The sequence below is a fragment of the Solanum lycopersicum genome, chromosome 7 (assembly GCF_036512215.1).
Source record: "Solanum lycopersicum chromosome 7, SLM_r2.1".
NCBI classification, from domain to species: Eukaryota; Viridiplantae; Streptophyta; class Magnoliopsida; order Solanales; family Solanaceae; genus Solanum; species Solanum lycopersicum.
Genome location: NC_090806.1, coordinates 59,051,347 through 59,068,042, shown reverse-complemented (window position 1 = coordinate 59,068,042; position 16,696 = coordinate 59,051,347). Strand labels below are relative to the sequence as shown.

Below are 16,696 nucleotides of genomic sequence, written 5' to 3'. Positions count from 1 at the left end.
GTACCCTTTAAGCTACGGACTCCACATAACATCACAAATATAAAACTATTGCTTAATATATAAATATGGATATAAATAGCTAAAAAGATAAACTACACGTCTAATAACTTTCTACCATATCTACTACTAATAAATATAGTATGAGTTAAATAACTCATGCAGGCAGAAGATCAACCTGCCCCTTCTTGTCTTTTATGGAATGCTTTTTATATTTTATATATTTGTTACTTTTAGTGTTATTGTTCTTTAAGGATCCATTAGCTTTTAATTGCAATTTGCGACCTAACTGTTTGTCAAGAGAAATGATGTATGGAGATTGGCAGCTTGAAAATAGCATCAAGTGATGGTATATTCTTGGCCCATAAAATTGTGACAGTACGAAGGAATGCATGTTATGAAGATAAGATATATTTAAATTGCTTTTGGATACGAAATTGCCTTTACTAGGGACTGATTTAACCCTAATGTGGGACCTTCCCGTTCGATTTCGAAATAAGTCGGATTTCAATATAAAAATGACTTCAAAATTAATCAAGAATTTAATATAAATATTAAACACCGAGTAAAAAATTAAAAAAAAAATATTATTGTAAATGTGCATATTGCAATAGATAAAAATTCATGTTGCATCAGGAAAAGTTTCTTCGACCTCAACAACTTTACTATGGTAAATAAGCTACTGGGGAAATTTAAAGTGGTATTATACACTCTCATGGTTGAAATAAAAAAGAGGTTAAATAATTTTGATGCAACATTGTTTGTTACTCACTCTTTTTTATTTGTCGATCATTTCTAAAAATAAATTTTAGTTTTTATTTGTTAAAATAATTATTTTTTGTATTTTACTTTTATTATTAGTTACTTATTTTTTATTTATTTTTTAAAGTTTATTGATGTAATTACCATGAATATAATAATTATCTATGAGAATAAAATGACAAAAATTAATACTAAACATACTAATTAATAAAGATTGTGAAGTAAAATAATTATGTCAATTATTGTTTTTTAATTTATGTGCCAAATTCAAATATGACAAGTTAATGTGCAAGCCAATAATGATATTGGGCAGAGAAATATTAGCTAGCATTTGAAAAAAAAAAGAATTCTAAATAATTTTTGCAAATCATTTTTTCGTAGGCTTGAGTGAAATTTTATCATGCGTTTCATCTTTTGCAATAGATTTTGAAAGAGATCGTTAGGAATTTGAAATCCAAATAGATTAGCTTAAAGCAAGTATGTGTTCAACTCCTTTCTCAATGGACCATGATCGATAATCGTTTGACCTAATTTTTTTTAAAATAATTTATACACATAAATTTTAATAATTATTAAAACTATTCATAAGTTTATATTATCATTTTATAACAAACATGTTTATAGAAATGTCACGACAATAATCACAATTGATTTGAATCTTAAAAAGAGAAAGAAGACAAAAATAAAAGTAGCATTAATTTGTATTAAAAAAACTACTTTACTATATGCAATTGAATGTGAATTTAGAGCAAGTTCGGATAAAATTATATAAAATAAATACATAACTATATAAAATTTATATAACAAACTATGACTAGAATTAGTCCAATATAAATTATCGGTCATTTTATAAACAAAGAAGGGCCTGAAATGCTCCTTAAGTACCTGATGGTATAAAATTGTCCCGCGTCTACTTTTTAATTCTAAAAATACCCTCGTTGTTAATCTTTTATTCATATTTGTCTTTATTTTGAGCTCTCTCAAGATTATTAAATATTTAATTATTATGTTATTTTGCGTGATTTGTCCAAATTTAAATTATTCTCATCTAAATAATAAAAATTATATTTTTAAGAATTTTTTTACATAATATACTTGAAAAATATTCAAAATAAATAAATAAATTTTCATGATATCTTTTTCTTGGCCTATTTTAAATCAACCTCCAATTTACTATAACTCAGATCATAAATGGGGATCCAACTAAAATCCATACTCACCCCAACTGATTATCCATCTAAAAGAAAGTTATTATTTTTATTATTAGTATAAATTAAAATTTTCTATCAACTAGATGTCTTGTTTATTTTCTTTTTATTCATTTTTTTAGTGTGTTACTCTTAATTAGGATATATGAGACTCAAAGTTGAAATGAACTCACATGTTTATATTTTTTTAATTTGTACTATTATCAAGGTGAGATGAGGATGGGGATAGGGGAAATGATTATTTTAATTTTTTATTTTAAATTTTGGATATATACAAAAGAAAATTGTAGTATTCGTACATATTTGCTTAATTAAGTCAAATTTTGTTGACCTAATTATTTCTATAGGAACGTTATCATTATTTTCCTCCTTCTCTCTTATTTTTTATAAATTGAAAAAAAAATGAAATGATGAACAAGATCCAAATAGAAAAAAATAAATGAAAGAGATAGGAAGTGAGGGGGGAGGGGGGGAGTGTGTAGAGAGTAGATGATTTATCTTCTTTTTTTTTTGTAATTTATTACATTCAAAATAAATTAATCTTGTGAGCTTATATATTAAGTAATTTCAAAATATTTAAACAGAAAAGGGCTTAAGATGTCCTTAAACTATGAGATTTGTTACAATATTGTTCTTCATCCACCTTATGAGTATGACCTATTAAACATAAGGATATTTTTGTATCAAAAGATTAACGTCAGGGGTATTATAAGCCCAAAAATGGATGTAGGATAATTTTGTACTAATTTAAATAGTCGAGGACCATTTTAGACCCTTCTCCGTATGATATGAAAATTTAGCATAATTTTTTTAAAAATCAAATAATAAATTTTTCTAATATTTAAAAACTTGAAATATTTCTCGTACTTATCAAGTCGGTGCAAATTGTATGATCAATTACAATAACTTAAATTATTTATATATATGTTTAGAAACATTAGTGGCCAAATGACACCAATTTACTGTTATAGTTTGTTTTCCTTTTCCATTTTCAATCAATAGACGAACCAAAGCTTTAAACTATTGGTTTTTATTTTTTATTGTTATCATTGCGAAAGAAAAAAAAATGATATTATCATCTCTTGGGAGAAAAAATAATGATTCCTATGTCTTTATTACTTGTCTATTCTTTTCTCTTTTTACTTATCTATTTTAGCTGTTAATGTTGACAAATCAACCGAGTTTAATTAATTATTTTTAATTCACCCACTTCATTATTAGTAGGGATAAATTGATAAAGTTATTATGTCAATCATTACTTTCTTAATAGATATGTCAATTTAAGGGCCCGTTTGGCCATAGATTTTGCACATCAAACTTGGGAAAAAACTTGGCAAATTTTGTTTGTCCATACACATTTCTATTATTTGGTAAATTTTTTTGGCAAATTTTCCAAATTCCCAAATACTAGAAAAAACTAATATTTGGGACAAATTCCATTATTTGGAAAGTTTTAAAAATTCAATTTTTACCCTTAACTTTTTATTTTATAAAAATAATAATATTTATTAATACCAACTAATTCATTTATCTCCCATCACATGGTATATAAATTAGTAGTTCTATTTTTATTCAATATAAGAAAATTTACTCAATATTTTATTTTGGTAGATAAATATTACGTTGTTGATGCTGGTCTACGGAACACAAGAGGATTTTTAGCTCCATTCAAAGGAATGCGCTATCATTTGCAGGACTACCGAGAAAGTGAAAGAGAGCCTAAGAATGGAAAAGAGCTATTTAACTATAGACATGCTTCTCTGCGCAATGTAATTGAAAGAACTTTTGGTGCGTGGAAAAGTAGATTCAGAATACTAAGACAAGGCATGAACAACTATGAATGTGACATGCAAGTGAAAATAGTAATTGCTTGCGCTGTATTGCATAATTTTTTACGTGAACACCAAAGTAGTGATGGAATATTCAATGAATATGAAAATGATGATATGGTTGTTGATGAAAGTGACGAACTATTGGCTCAGGGAAACAACATCGCTTCATCTTCTCGATCATCTGATTCGGAAATGCAAGCTCATCGAGAAGAGATTGTTCATAAAATGTGGGAAGATTATATTAAAGAATAGGTTGAGCTCTTTCAGAGAGAAAGCATAGGTTCTTCAGTGATTGCAATATTTATTTCCTTTTGTTTTCTTCTCTTTTTTTTCCCGAATTTATATTAGTTGTATTTTCATTATCATGATTAGTACCAAGACCTTTTCACTATACGAATATTTACTGTAATGATTCTTGTTAATTTGTTGCGGAAGTCATAAATGTTGTTACATGAGATTTCTATTGTGCTATGTAATACAAATTTATGGTTAGTTTGATAGTTTTAAAAACTTATGGGTATAAATCATATTTCTTAAAAAAATGAAATATGTTTCTCAAATTCTATGGTCAAACACATGGTAAAATTTCACCCAAATTTTCATCCAAATAATATTTACCAAAAATATTTCAATATCTATGGCCAAACGCTAGCTAAAAGTGAATAAGTAAATAGAGATAGAGAGAGTACAAGACTAGAAAATATAGGAAGTGGAAAAAGAATGAAAGAAAAACCCAGCCAACAACAAGAACACATTAATTTAGAGAAGAACTAAACAATCTTAATAGCTTAGCTGGTTACCTATTAGAACGATTACTTTATTTGAGAGAAATTAATTTTCACTTTATAATTTGCTCTTAATTTTCCCTAACCCATTTTTTTTCTCAAAAAAGTCTACCAAGCTTTAAAAAATGGGTATGGGTGAGAGTATTATTTTATTGATAATATTAAATTTAATTATTTATTTTATTTTTAATATCCAAATTACCTCAAAATTATTCAAAATAATATCTCATATTTATTCTCCATTTGCTTTTGGTATCAAAAATATCTTTTTGATCTATTATTTGGACCACAAACGCTTCCAAACTAACGAATATTCACATTAATTAGTTATTAGATCGCTGATATGACAATCCAACGTCACAAGAAAGAATCAAAATTAACTGTAAACTATTCGGATAGCTTATCTCATTATGTATATGAAGTAACTTTACATTATTATGTTATAAATGATGGGATAAATTATCTCAAACATGTTAATCAAACAAAACATCTAAATTTTATCTCAGGACTAATTTTTTATCCCATAACTATTTATGCTTATCCCTCACACAAACGAGCCACAAGTGCAACACAAAGAGAAATGAAGAGGACATATTTTTTACAAGGTTTTGACGTATTGTATAATGTAAAGTTATAAACTCAAAATTAATGTGAAAGTGTAAATTAAAGTCTAAAGGGCAAAATCAGTAGTAACCAGTAAGGTACTGAAATTAATATTTAATATTTATGTAAGAGTAAAATCGTAAATTATTACAATCTTAATGAGTTATCGATTTATCCAATAACTCAATATTATAAAACCAAAATCAAATCGATAACCATATTTTTTTTATTTTTTTAATAAAATCACTAAAACCTCATTAGTCTAATAACTCAATAACTATATACAACGAATAAATTCATTCAAATGTATCATTATTTCAATTGTATTAAAAAAAACTGTATTCTGTATCAATTATATTTGTATTCGTATGAATACAATATGCATTCATCCTCACTGTCAATTGTATTTGTATCCAATCAAAGAGATGATGAAAATGATTATATTTCTTGTATTTGAATATAATTGATACAAAATAAATAAAGAATACCATGCAAAATAAATACAAATACAATGTGTTGTATTTCAAATGCAATTGATACTAAATAATCAATAATACAATGCAAAATAAATACAAACTACAATCCTCTCTCCTCCCTCTCTTGCTCGCTTCTCTCCTCCCTCTCTCGATATCACTCGCTTCTCCCTTTACTCAATAGATATGCTCGCCTCTCTCGATTTCGCTCGCCTCTCTCCTTACTCTCTCGATCTCGCTCACCTCTCCTCTTAATATGATGTACTGATTTTGATACAAATCAATTTATCTTTGTATTCTTTTCCTTCACAATTAGCAAAAAATACACTTTCTCCTAAATCTAGCTCGCCTCTTTCCTTTCTCATCTCTTATCATTGTGCTATTATTCGTAATTAGCAAACTAAAGTTATAGAATACATATTGTTTGCTATTTTTAAAAGTTTTCCTTTATTTAACTTGCAAAAATACCATGAAACTATTTAAAAATTATTTTAGTTTAAATGCACTTAAATAAGCCCTTATTGGTTACTCTCTTTGCCTAAACTTTAATTTGGATACAGAGAGAGAAAGAGAGAGGATGGAGAGGCAAGGGAGAGACGAAAAAAGTTTACTATAAAAATAATATGTTATTATTTTTAAAATTATTTTTAAATTATAGCTATTTTTCATAAATAAATTTCTAATTTTAACTAGTCATAATTTTCCCAAAAAATACTTGAAAATTCTTAATTTTAAGTTAAAATAACAAAAATAAATTAAAACTCAAAGACTTGTAACTTTATTATGTTGAAACTAAACGAACTTCGTACGCAGATCCAAAAAATTAAATGGCAGCTACAACAACTCCTTTTATTAGCCTTATCAAACTACCTCATGTATGTCCAATTACTAAAATACCCAACGAGGACAAATTGTTGCATATGATTAGCAAATCTTGTGACAACAAAAAAATTAAACAAGCCCCATGGCACGGTAGAGCTATCAAAAAGGGACGGTCCAGCTTCATCGGGTCCAAGCCTCGTGAGTCAAGAAATTCGAAGGGCTAGGGTGGGTTGGTCCTTCATTTGGAAGGACCTAAAAATGCTTAATCCAATCTTAGAAGGGCCGAGGGCTGGGGCGGGCTAGCCCTTCTTTTTTTCAAACTTATAATTTATAATATCAAGAAAATGTAAATATTTTTCAAATCAAATATGACAAACAATGGTGTTGTTTTAATAATACTAGCAACAAATTTGGTGTAATTAGCATGTACCTCGTCTAGCAGATACGCGAGCAAAATAAGACAGTGACAAGAAAGATGAGGGAAATCAAGGGCGCAAAATTTGTCTATGTATCCTAGATACATATGTATCACTTGGATAGAGTGTATCTAGAACAAATTAACCTAATTTTGAGTACATATATTTCGAGATACATGTATCTGGATGTATCAAAATCTAATAAGATTCATAATATTACAACATAGTGTGTATTAAGTATAATTATATACAAGTAAGATTATTTTAAGTTACCCTTAAATAAAAAGTTGTGACTCATGAACCGACTCCGGCCTGAATCAAGTCTCAAAGGTGAAAGACTTATATGAATTGGGTTTATAAGTCCTATTTTAAATGAATTTGAAAAATTCTTTCATAACCCCACCCTAATAACAGGTTGAATCGAACCGATCTCATAAGCTAAGTTCGTTTTGACACTCTAAAAATAAGATACAAAAATTGAAAACGCGATCCTCTTGGTGAAACACGATATCAAAGAAAAAACCTAACAAAAGAGTTCTTTGATTACAACTAAGATAGATTTGGTTCAATTAATTCACCCCTAATAAATTGAAAATTAATTTCCAGCTGGACACAGATTGACAAAGACCCGTGTATACACTTATTCCCTTTTCTTAGTAGGTAAAGTAAAGTAAAGGAATATTCCTATATTTTAATTAATAAAACGCTGTGAACGATTTTCTTGTTTAAACATGGCAATTGTGGTAACTACCTCTGGCATTCATCACGTATTAAATGTGCATTAATTGAAGGGAACATGACAATTGGGTCAATTGTCTTTTTGGCATTTAGAACCTATTGAATTTGCATTATTTGAAGCTATCCCATTAGTTTAAAAACAAGGAAAATAATTTTGGCAAGAAAATTTGGTCGGAATAATATTATTTATATTATTTTATGGTTTTACATATTTTTATCATTTTAACTTTAATATCTTTTAACTTAAAAAATTAAAAAAAAAGATTAATTTATTTTAAAATTGAAAAAATATTATAAATTTTTTAATTTTTCTGGCCATTTAGCATTACCCGAAAAATAATATCTCCCATCTATCTTTACCTGTCTAATATTCCTTAATAGGAATTATCCCTCTATATATTATTTCTTAAGAAGTATGTTAACTATAAATAACAAGTAAAGATGAACGAATAAGTAATTAAATCTCTTTTAAACCCTCAATATAATCATCCCCTATTATCTTCACGTGAAAGAACAAAAATGGAAATATAAAAATATAGAGTAACTAAGTTGTGTTCCATTACAAATAATGCAAATACACATCATGAGCTATTTTACAGCATGTTAGGTAAGAATCACTTGTTCATATAAGACCCACCATCGCATAAATGTGTTAGAGCAATTCTCAGTAGTTGAAGGACAACTTGTTTTTTGTTTTAATTATCATACTGTCATGTTAGGTTCAATGGCAAGTATGACGTTTTAAGAGTAATGTGGTCCAAAAAATAGATAGAAGTTAAAAAAACAAACAAAGAGTAAATACCATCTATTTTGAAGAGTTAAAAGGATATTCTTTTTATCCTTTTTTCGTTTTTTCTACGAAAAAGGGTCATATTTATTTTTATACTCTTAAAAAGGGACTATACTTTTTTGATATATTTAATTTTTACCATCAAACTTTGGATCATATTTGTCCTTGAACAACTAAGTATTATGTCACTATTTTTATTATTTACATGGTGATTACATGACACTCATATTTGGACATATTTTTTTAATTATAATTAAAAAATTATTTCCTATATGATATTTTATCCAACCCACTTAATAAAACTCGACCAGCCCAAATTTAAGAACTCTTTAATCGTAACTCCTTACATAGCTCTATGGAGTACACAATACCTATCTGGGTGTATATGTGATATACAGGAAGGAGTAGATAGAGCAACAAATGACCATTGGAATGCCTATTGCCCTGTACATTGCTTTGGTAAGTAAGGGAGCATTTTGCCTATCTGTTTCAATTTCCTCTGAGCTTGAAGATCCCTCGGGGATTGGCTTAAAATCGAAAAATTTTTGTTGAGTGAAAGTACTAACTAGCAGAGGAGCAATTCTAACTAGGTCTCGAAACATCGTTCTAGAGTATAAATGCTCGTTCATGTAGTGGAGTTAGGATTAACGAGTTTTTAAATTGAGTGGGTCGGATAAAATATTAAAAAGGAACTTTCACATATAGCCACTTAAAAATAGCCTAATTACTCTCCATAGCTATAATTTGATAATTACAATTCGTAGATACATGTTATATGGAGGAGAGAGGCGAGTGAGATAGGGAGAGAGAGGAGAGAGGCGAGCGAGAGAAGGAAAAGAGTGGGAGAAAGGTGAATTGTATATGTATACCGGTTAAATAATTGTACATTATACATATGTATTTGTATATATGACAAGCAAGATTGGGAGAGGGAACAGAGAGGCGGGTGAGATTGGGAGAGGGAGGAAAGAGGCGAATAAGACAGGTTTGAGAGTGGGAGAGAGGTATATTGTATATGTATATCAGTTAGATTATTGTATATTATACGTATGCATTTGTATATATGGCATACGAGATTTGGAGTGGGAGGAGAGAGGAGAGCGATAAAGGGGAGAGAGTGGGAGAATGTTGAGTTGTATATGTATATCGCTTAGATAATTGTATATTATACATATGTACTTGTATATTTTAGCGAATTATACTTATACAAATGTGAGTAATTATACAAGATCGAAATCAACTCACGCAATTAATGTATAATGTTAGTCGCGGGTGGTAAATATAGCTATGATGATTAATTAAGTAGTATAAGTTTGTTTATACCCGTAATTTTGCCAATATTAAATAGAAAGTAAACTTTTAATTATAATAAAAATATATCTATGTGGGGAAAATATGACCCTTTTTCGTTTTTTCTAAAACACAGACAAAATTGCAAATATATATATACATATATATATATATAAAAGAATAAACTATAGCTGTTAAGAACATAGTGAAATGTCTATTTGTTAGAGAAATTTTACCTTCAAAAATCATAAGTCTAACTTGGGTCTATCACCTCATAAATGCTCTGTTCTCTTATTCAACACATATATTTAGTTTTCTCTAACACAATGACACATCGACATCAATTCTATTCCTGTTAAAATATAATCTAACTCATCCTGACTAGTAACTATCCCTCTATATTCTATCACGAACTCTCTACAACATTATTATTCCTTAGTCTACTCATAAAGGAACTTATGATTTATACTTTACCTGGTGCATGACTAAAAGCATATAATTTGACTCATCACTATCTCCCTTCCTTAGATTGTTGAACATTTGCATGTTTTCATCTAACTCTAGGCACTTTTACTACTATTGTTTATAACCTCATAACAACTTTTACTACTATTGTTTATAACCTTATAACATACTATCTCTTCGGATGAAAACACTACCCAAGTTCCACAACACCTCCTAATAAAGATCTCAACTAAAACAAGGTTTAGAGATGAGAGTATATCTCACTTTTAGCTCTAACGTACGATTCACATGGAATTAAGTCCATTTTTTCGAATCTCAATAGTTAAGCTCAATCAAAGGTTTCTCTCAAGCTCCTCTACATTCTCATGAATTTCTCAAGATTTTTATTGAGAGTTACTCATCGATAAAGATCTGAATTTGCTTTCCAACAAATCATGAGTATGAGGCGTAATTGACTGAATTTTATAAACACATGAGTTAGAGAAAGTTTCTTATGGCAGAGTTCTATTGCACGATTTAGAGTATGAAAAAAAAGAAAAAGTTTTCTTAAACGTCTATAGTTTCTTATTTATAAAAGAGGGACCCTCACAACCATAAATAAGATCTTACCGACACAACTTCATTGACACCCTAGGATACTTCAACTATTTGCTCTGATACCAAATTTATCACAATTCGAGCCTACACCATGGACATGACCGACATTGGAGAACCATTGTTGATCCCTAAGTAAAACCTCATCCTGACTGACTACAAGCGAAAAACTAACTCAAGCAATAAAAGCTTAAAACTGAATTAAATTCCTTAAAACTCAAATACTCAACTTCATAAAGTCTGAAAAGTACTCGACATAAATATTTATAGATTGTAAACAACTCAAACAAAGAAAATACAATAAGACTCCTCAGCTACAACTATTTATGAAGCCTCTACTATTACAGAAAGATATCGGGACAAGACTCACGACATTTTAACAAACTGAAAAGTATTTATGGAACCCCCGGAAGTAAGGAGACTCAACAAAGCTAACTGGAACTGCAAATGGTATCAACAGAGTGACTGTTGATGACCCTAACACATGAATCTATATCATAAAAGATGTAGGTTGAATGACATCTATACACTGAATGTACGATCATGTAAGGAAAGCTCTGAAACATAAATATAAGCTTGAATTGATAAAGAAAAAGACATATTCACCTTGTCTCAACTGAACTCAAGCATACTTAACTCAACTCAATATGAAATCAATGATAATAAGACGCAATGTATAAAGCTTTCTAAACAGTGGACAAAAACCCACGATGTATAAAAATACAATAATACAATATTTATTCATATACGAGAGATTCTCTAACAAGCAACCATCACTATGAGCTATGTGATGATACATCGTCTCACCCACACTGCCAGAACTGTTATATACCTTGTCAGGGTATAGAACTCCCCAACTCAGTTAACATCCAAAAAAAAGAACGAAGACAAATTATTTTTTTAAAAATAAAAATATTTTTATCTTTCTCCCTTTCACTATAAGATCTTACCGCACCATTTCTTCACAAGAATACACCGCTATTTTTTCTCAATCTTCTTATCACTATAATATTAATTTTTTAGATGTAGAATTAACCCTTCATTTTTAATTTTTTGTCGAAAAAAATGGAGATAATTATCACGGTTCTTTATCGGAAAATAGACATCATTATCTATGTCTTTTTTGCTGGAAAATGTTGTCTGAACAAATGAAGATCATTATTTGAAGCGGAAATGGTCTAAAACCCATCCAATCTATACCCGAAATTCAAACTACACACTCCAACTTCACGGGTGTCCTATCACCCCCCTGATCTGTTTAAAACAAGAACTATTACACCCCTAAAATGTCATAACCACATCTCTACTAATGGGTGAGACTCACTCTCTATAGAAAATTTTATTTAATTTTTTTTAAAATTTATTTTTCCTTTTTGACTTATTATTTAAAAAATAATTTATTAATGTCAACAGGTCAAAGTTTATGAATGTATTTTGGATCTTCAATTTGAAACATGTTGATAACATAGATGGTTGTTAATTATTTGAAACTGAATACATTGAGTTAGATTGGATTTATGACTATGATTTTCAAATTTAAAGACACGCCCGAAATTATATGGAAATCGACGAGCTTGAAACTCCATTAAATTAGTTTCAAAGCTTGAGCTAACAATTCGATTTTCCACAAACGAGCACCGTTTTGAGTGGGTAATATATCAAAAGGTTGGAAAGGTTAAGAGAAGCTTATATCTTAAATTTAAGGCAGTTTGGAGATTATTAGGGTGAATTTACATCAAATTTCAGAGTAATAGAATGAAGAAGATGAAGAACAGACGCTAACTTTTCAGATGCGTAAGAAAAGGACAAGTTATTAGAATTAGTCGTGGATCTGTTGGGTATTATATATAAGAAAAGAATTATCTTAATATTCAAAGTCTATTGAAGAAAATAATTTGGGTGTTCATGTATTAAGCTTATCCAAGCTTAATTTGCTTTGATCTTTTTTTAAAAAATGGAGCATAAATCAAAGATTTTTTATATATAGTTCTTGATTTTGAAGAGTAACGGATGAAACGATTTTGGTGTATCAATTAATGTAGTGATAGGAATGATTTCAAGATGGTGAAGAACTTTGGTGGTGTCATAGATTTGATTTATGTTGTTGTGAAGAAGAAAGAAAATTAATTAAAAAAACAAACTAAAAATACACATATTTATTATTTATGTTGGTTTTCACTCTCTTTGAGAGAGTGAGATACAGTCATTGTGCCACGTAAGCGTCTAGGGAGTAAATTGTTGTAGTTTTAAACAGTTTAGGGAGGTGATAGGACACCCGTAAAGTTGGAGTGTATAGTTGAGATTTCGAATATATATTGGGGGCTTTAGACCATTTTCTCTTATTTAAATATTTTCTTTCTTCCTCTTCATCTCTCCCGACCTACACCCCTTCTTCTTCACAAATCGAACATAAACAGAAAAGAAAAAAATAAATTTGGAATCACAATAAAAATAGAAGGGAAAATGCACAAGTACCCCCTCAACCTATGCCCGAAATCCCAGAGACACACTTATTTTATAAGTAAATTTCTACTCCTTTTTAGCCTATGTGGCACTAGTTTGAAAAAAAAAAGTCAACCATCGTTGGGCCCACAAGATAGTGTCACGTAGGTCGAAAAGGAGTAAAATATTATTAATAAAATAAGTTCAGGGGGGTAATAGGACCTTAGTACAATATAAGTGTGTCTCGGAGATTTCGGACATATGTTGAGGGGGCACTTGGGCATTATCCCAAAATAGAACGAATAGATCTTTCAATAAAATATTATCAATTTAAATGGAAATACAAAAGAAGGCACAGAGAAAAATAAATATAGTAAATTCATACTTAATATATATATATATATATATATATATATATATTAAAACCTCCATTTTTATCAATATTGAGAATAAACCATGATGGAAAAGGGTAGCTGATATGGAAAGAGAAGAGTTCAAAATTCATTTTTATAATTATTTTAAATCAAATGCCACGTGTCTTCATCTAATTTGACAAAAAAATATTTGATAGGTATTTATTCTTGAAGATTGGAGTGTCTAATAGGAAAAATGGTGTGTTGAGATGTCTAAATGGAATATACATACAACTTTGAGGGGCCGTCAATGACTTAAGCATAATATTAATAGTTTATTATTTATTTTTGTCAAAGTGAAATATTTTATCCATGTGGAATATCATGTGTCGAGGTCTTTTTAAATTAAAGAGAGAGTGTATTACACACACCACTGAGGTGTGTTTCACAAACTATAAAATAATTGTTTAGATATGAAATTCACACTCTCAATAGTTTAGGTATGAATTCGATCAAATGAAATAATTTAAATATGTTTTTGACACTTATCTCTTTACCATTTCTTTATTTTTTATAATAACAATATCCTTTTCATCTATTTTTTGAATCACAAATATCCACAAGACTAAAATTGTCCACATGAGCCATTTAGGTCTCTCGCCAAAAAAGAAGAAAATAAAATACTGTTGAATCATAAAAAATAGCTCAATTTACCTTCTATTTACTTTTGGTACCAAAAAAAATCATTCTTCTAGTTTTTGGTGCATTTAATGAAATCATTTTCTTTTGTTGATTATTTTATTGATTTAATAGAGCTAAATTTTTTTTATGCCAATGTTAGATTTTTATTGAAAAGAAGAATACAAGTTCAACTATATATTCATTAAGAGTCAGAACCAAAAGGATTCAAAAGCCACATGTAGAGAGTTATCAATGGAACCAATGCTATTAACATATACGTTATCTTAATTTATTTGACACTTTTCATTTTTAAGAGTCAAGCAGTTTAAATTTAACAAAAAAATTGCATATTGAATCTTCAATTATTTTAAAATGAAAGTTATATATTTGTAAACTACATAAAAAAATACTATAAGTCACAGTAATTGATGATTCAAAAATAAGATCAAAGATAAACTTGTTTGAATCTCGAAATTTGAAAAGTGCCATAGAAAATAAGGCAGAGGAAGTAGTTTATAAGAAACTTAGGTATAGACAAAGCATGGCAACTGATATTATAGTTGCTAATTATGAGACAAAAAAAAAGAGGTCAATGTCGGGATTTGGTACAATCCACAAGAGAAGGTGAAGGTGAGTAGAATTCAGTTAAAAAGGGATGAAATTGGTTATCTCCAACTTTAATTCTAAAGATCTTCATCAGTTTCTCTCTCTAAAAGTTTTTCTCCTGCTTCTCTCTAATAAACTCTTCAATGCAATCATACAATAATAATGAAACTTAATTCCCCCTAAACCTCCAGATGCTATTGAGGATCCTCTCCAACCTCCTAGTTATTAAGAAAAACCTCTAACTAATGATCAGCTAATTGATGTAGAAATGAATGTTGGGAGTTCTCATGTCCAGCAAAACCAAGGCTGCATGGAGGTTAAAGAAGGGAACTCTGTTTTTAGTGATTCCGTTAAAAAAATACAACTCTCTGAAGATGATCTAAAGCTTCTACATGCACTATGAAAATTCTCTTTAATTATTAAGCTCTTTGGCGAGCGAATTACTCATCAATATCTAAATTAAAAAAAATACAAGAGCTATGGAAACCCACAGAACAATTTCTACTAATTGATTTGCGAGTGGACTACTATATCGTCAAATTCGCTAAAAAAGATAATATGAGGAAAGCACTACAAAATGGACCATGGTTTATAAATGACCACTTTCTCTCCACACAACGATGGGAACCAAATTTTGTTGCCAACAAAGCAACACAAACGGTCTCAGCGATTTGGGTGAGATTGCCTCAACTTCCAACGAAAATCTATGATATTGAGTTTCTTCAGAAGTTGGGAACTCGATAGGTACTTTACTAAAAATTGATGCATGCACTAGCTCAACTTTGAGAGGCAGATATACAAGGCTTTGTATTCAAGTGCCCCTAGAAAACCCTGTCACTACTTCAATACTAATGGATCATCATTTTCAACCAAAAATCTATGAGGGTGAGAGATACATATGCAAGCATTGTGGGAGATTGGGTCATACCTCCAAAACCCGCCCCTATTATTATAAACCACAACAAGATAACAACACTGAAAATTTCATCCCACTTGAACAACAAAGTGTTATAGCTATAGAGTGGCAAACAATCAGTTTTATGAAGAACGCAGAGAACTTGTTAGAGCAGATTGCGCCGCAAGGTTCTCCAAATCCAGGTATCAATGTAAAGATCTTTGATGCAGAGTCAGGTAAGTTTCTATCAACTCAAAAAATTTCCTTCAAATCTAAGAATTCTCCTAGTAACGAGACTGGTACTAAGGCCCCCTACTCTGCTTCCCACCTCAATTACTCCTAAATTCCATCAAAAGTAGTCGAATTCCCGACTCTTCATATTCTCTTAAAACAACTAATGCTTTTTATGCACTTAATAATTCATTAGATTTGTCCGAGATGACTGTTAAGTTACCATCTCCCCTGGGAAAACCCTATAATTCACTTTCCAACGCTTCGATACACTCTATGGATTCGTCCATGGATAATTCGACAACTATGCTAGACGTGTCCCACATCCATAAATAAACTTAATATGTTATTTCTAATACTCAAAAATACTTATCCCAGTGCCACGTACCTACTCTTAGGGCTGAGCTGTCGTTTCCATTAGAAACACCCTTTGGTTTTGATAAACAATTGGCGGATCCTTGCAGCCAAGTGTCCATGCAATCCGCCATGCAATATCCTTCTAAAAATCTCTCGCTTCCTCAAGAAAATCGCGCTGCCAATACAAATACCCCTATATCTTTTTGAAAAGGATTCACCATCATTCTTTTTTGACCAAAATATTTTACATAATCCTTTATATAATCATCAGCATGTTGAGGCCATTTTAAAATCAGAATATCCCCTTGCCTCATCCTCTACTCCGTCTGACTTTCAATGCAATGAACAGTTTAATT

General features: G+C 29.8%; 2 protein-coding genes across 2 annotated transcripts in view; both read left to right on the top strand.

Annotated features, from left to right (window-relative positions):
* The first annotated feature begins 2,462 nt into the window (after positions 1-2,462).
* Positions 2,463-16,696, top strand: part of LOC101256896 (protein FAR-RED ELONGATED HYPOCOTYL 3) — a 34,951-nt gene continuing 20,717 nt past the window's right edge. Inside the window, exon 1 of the mRNA XM_069286980.1 lies at positions 2,463-2,528. The gene's annotated coding sequence lies outside the window, so the exon portion shown is untranslated. The remainder of the gene's footprint in view (positions 2,529-16,696) is intronic.
* LOC138337532 (uncharacterized) lies at positions 3,644-4,051 on the top strand. Its single transcript, XM_069287448.1, has one exon. The coding sequence runs from the start codon at positions 3,644-3,646 to the stop codon at positions 4,049-4,051; it is 408 nt and encodes a 135-aa protein (XP_069143549.1).

Excerpts from the sequence above, each read along its gene's own strand:
- LOC138337532 (XM_069287448.1), top strand. The coding sequence starts at position 3,644 with ATGCGCTATCATTTGCAGGACTACCGAGAAAGTGAAAGAGAGCCTAAG.